Source organism: Anarrhichthys ocellatus, unplaced genomic scaffold, assembly GCF_004355925.1.
Source record: "Anarrhichthys ocellatus isolate YVR2014 unplaced genomic scaffold, GSC_Weel_1.0 scaffold22, whole genome shotgun sequence".
NCBI classification, from domain to species: domain Eukaryota; kingdom Metazoa; phylum Chordata; class Actinopteri; order Perciformes; family Anarhichadidae; genus Anarrhichthys; species Anarrhichthys ocellatus.
The window spans coordinates 551273-554870 of NW_022280052.1; the positions used below are offsets into that span (position 1 = coordinate 551273).

Sequence of the window (3598 nt, forward strand, 5' to 3'; positions counted from 1 at the left end):
TCTCTCTCTCTCTCTCTCTTTCTCTCTCTCTGTCTCTCTCTCTCTCTGTCTCTGTCTCTCTCTCTCTCTTTCTCTCTCTCTGTCTCTCTTTCTCTCTCTCTCGCTCTCTCTCTCTCCCTCCCCCTCATATTTAATTCAGTCAGATTGTTATTTGATCCTTGGCACTGGGAAAAGTGTAGTTATTGACAGCCAGTGGCTCACAGTCTGTCCGCTTACTATAGAAGCTCAATCTTTTCGTGGTTAAATGTTCTAATCTCCATGCAGATGGATTTTGCTTTGTTGCAGTAATCTTTAACAAGTTTATTTATGTGTTTGTGGATATTCTCGTCTTGCTCCTCCAATCATTTTCCACAAATGCTGTTATGTTCACTTCCAGACTTTGTGGTCACATGACTCGGACAAGACGATTCAGGAATATAATACAGACAAAACTGTACAATACTGTTTTTCGGTGCTGTCAGTGTGAATGCTTGTGTATAAGCGTGTGAGTGTGTAGGTGGGCACGTGCATAATTGTGTACTGTATTTGTCTCGTTTGGTCTTGATTGCAATGAAATTGATAACAGAAAAACAATCATTTAGCAATATAAGACTTTTCTTAACCCGGGTTAGGGTTAACCCTAACCCTAACCCGGTAAATTGTAACTTGTAAATAATAGGAATTTGCTCAAAACTGATTATAACTAAGTTATTGTGAATAATTTAATTATGAGACAGAATTTAGTTGAAAGTTGAAAGTAACATGTTACCTAGATATGACCTAAACATTTTTGCTTCAAAGAGAGTAAATTGTCAGGTATTTGGTAAGGGGAAGTTTTAAAATGCTTTGTTGTTTGCTACATATTGCTGATGACTCTGATTCTCCTATTATGTTTGTCTCCAGGAACCTGACGAGCTATTCAAACCACTTACGAGTTTGGAAGAGTACAACAATCACCTGAAGCTGGAAGAAAGCATCCTGAGAGGCCTGGACCTGTGGCCACGTACTGCCAACACACAGGATGCCTGAATCACACACATTCACACACACTCTCTCACACACACACACAGACACACACACTTTATATAAAACAGGTTTTGTCACTTTTTCTATTTATTTATACAGTTGATAGCTTGTTTTTTAATAATAACACCTTTTTTACAGTATTCACAATATTTGCCATTACTGCTAATGTCTGACTGTATTATTTTCATTGAAATATGATCTAATTGTGAAACATGAGAACGTGTAAATCAATTCGTCAATCGAAAATCAGACCATTTTTTGGTTGGTGCTTCAGAGTCAAACATGGATTGTTTTCATCCAACCCCCATCTGAGATCTCGTTACAGGGTAATGCCATCCATTTGCCCCCTCGTCCCCACCACTCCCTGTGGATACAGTCTGGACAACATCAAGGATCTGACTTTGGCAGGAAGTCATTTTATGGCTCTTCAATTTCATGATACTTGTTGTTGTTGTTGTTGTTGTTGAAAGTACATGAATCAATCTTGTATGGTCCATCTTGAGTGTTGACAAAGAAATGTTTTAATAAAAGTCACAGTCTTCCCTCTGGCACTGAGAGTAATTACGCAAACACTGTTGACACATGGTTCACACGCACTTTAGGTAGCTTAGACGAAGTTTGGTGATCAGGCTGGGAGTGAGGGCGGTCCCTCAGGGTCAGATCCCCGGCGCTGAGGTTTGCGCTATAGCTGAATTTGTGTTACTACAGCTCAGCTTTCTGAAGGTCTGTCTCCCTGACTGTGTAATGTGAAAGGACTCCTTTGTAGTGACGAATGAAGTCTTTCAGCTCATTGTTTTTTTTGTTTTTACGGCACACAACTTTACTGTTTTGGTTCAGTCTCACCTCATCCACAATGCTTTCAGCCACAGCAGCCGGCTGTTTTCAGCAAGAAAGCGCTAAAAAACCCACTACTCAGCACCAAATAACAGAGAAAGTTAGCAACTAGCTAGTGAACAACATATTCGCCAGGTGGCCCTCAATCAGATTCTAAATTGATGCAAATGTGGCTCTCTATCAGCTAAGTTGTTCAACATGTTAAGGTAATGATTGTTGGGTGAACAGCTTGTTCTGCTGTCCCATCACCTGCCAATAGCTGCTGACTAGCTGCTCTCCTATCACTCGTGAGACTCGTCTGTTTGCAGAGGGCTGCACCTGAATGACTGGCCTTGAAATGTTGTCAACATGAACAAGGGAGCAGTGGAGTACTGTTCACACAAATGAGTAGCCCTGCAGCTAAAAAAAAAAAGTGTGGTGTCATTAATTTCAGTTTCCGTTTTCACCACAAGTGAGACTTACTTTTGTCACATTGTTCACAACATTTCTGAGAACGCTGTTTCCCTTGCCGTGTGTTACAAGGAGTACCTCTCCATCTCTCTGGACTCCATTAGTTTCGCTCCTTCATGGGGATGAAATAAGGACGCCTCAGAGTGCTGGGTTCATCTCAGGTCAAGAGCAGCCCAGAAAACCCATAGTCACAATCTGACAGCCGGTGTCCTGACAGAAAAAAGGCTGTAGGGACAGAGGAAGGGGGGGTCGCTGCATAATATAGGGCAGCTGTCTTTTGCCAGGTTTTCACACTGTGTCTGATGTGCCTCAAAAGGAAATTGAGAGGATTGAGAGGACAGATGAAGAACTTCAATACATGTGGTTGAACGCTGGGTGAGAGGGGGAAGGAGAGAGTGAGAAAGAAGAAAAAGAAGATGGCAAGACAGAGAACAGAGTTGTTCCCCTCAAGAGAATTGAGCTGTGGTCGACTTCAATCTGGCCATGACTCATTCACGTGGACGGTCCTGTCACGGAGTGGAGGGGGTGGAGGAGGGTGAAGAATGGGCTGATGTGAGGGTGCACAGAGGCAGGCGTCCATATGGCCCCTGAGCCACCAACAAGGGGTAACAAGGGTGACAAAAGGGGCCTCTGCTCTCCAGTCGTCCCCTCAAACCTCTCTGGGAATTCTGTTTTGCAGTCCCTCTCTCCTCTGCGGAGCCTCTCACTTTCTCCCAGGCCAGCTCAGGAATGTACCTTCTGCAAACCAACACCCACACACACACACACACACACACAGGGAGTGTCCTCACCTTTGCTGGTTAGTTATTATTGTAATGAATGATGCATAGAATGTTGTGCAATTGAATAAGCTTGCTAGCAACTTAAACACCCGAGGCATTTGAAGTTCCACATACATATGCAGAGACATTTGCAGGTTAAGCTCTGCTGATTAGCACTCACACCTCTTTAATGTCTTGGACAATATGCAACAGCACATTATCCAATACACAATACCCCCCAGCAATGAAGGGTATTCATGATGATGTCAGATTTTCCTCAGTTGATTTCTTCATCTAAATCCAAGAGATTACCTCAACACAAAAATAAATCTTTAACTAAGGGGGGGGTGTCTATATGGGATAGATTGCCAGCAGTCCAATTTTTATCACCAGTTCTTCAAAGTTTTAAGCCAAATCCTGGGAAACAATGTGAGCAGATGCTGGGCAGGAGGGGCTGTAAATCTGGCCTGGCGAATTAAGCCATCGCCTTGGCATTGTTCTGGCTGGCCTCTCAGCTGCTCCTGCTGGGGAGGGTGTTAGGTGGGATG

General features: G+C 43.3%; 1 protein-coding gene across 1 annotated transcript in view; it reads left to right on the forward strand.

The window, feature by feature from the left end:
• The window catches only part of dnai3 (dynein axonemal intermediate chain 3), an 18358-nt gene extending 16807 nt beyond the window's left edge, over window positions 1-1551 (forward strand). Inside the window, exon 22 of the mRNA XM_031859320.1 lies at window positions 883-1551. Coding sequence (XP_031715180.1) covers window positions 883-1008 — 126 coding nt within the window. The 3' untranslated portion in view covers window positions 1009-1551. The remainder of the gene's footprint in view (window positions 1-882) is intronic.
• The last annotated feature ends 2047 nt before the right edge of the window (window positions 1552-3598 follow it).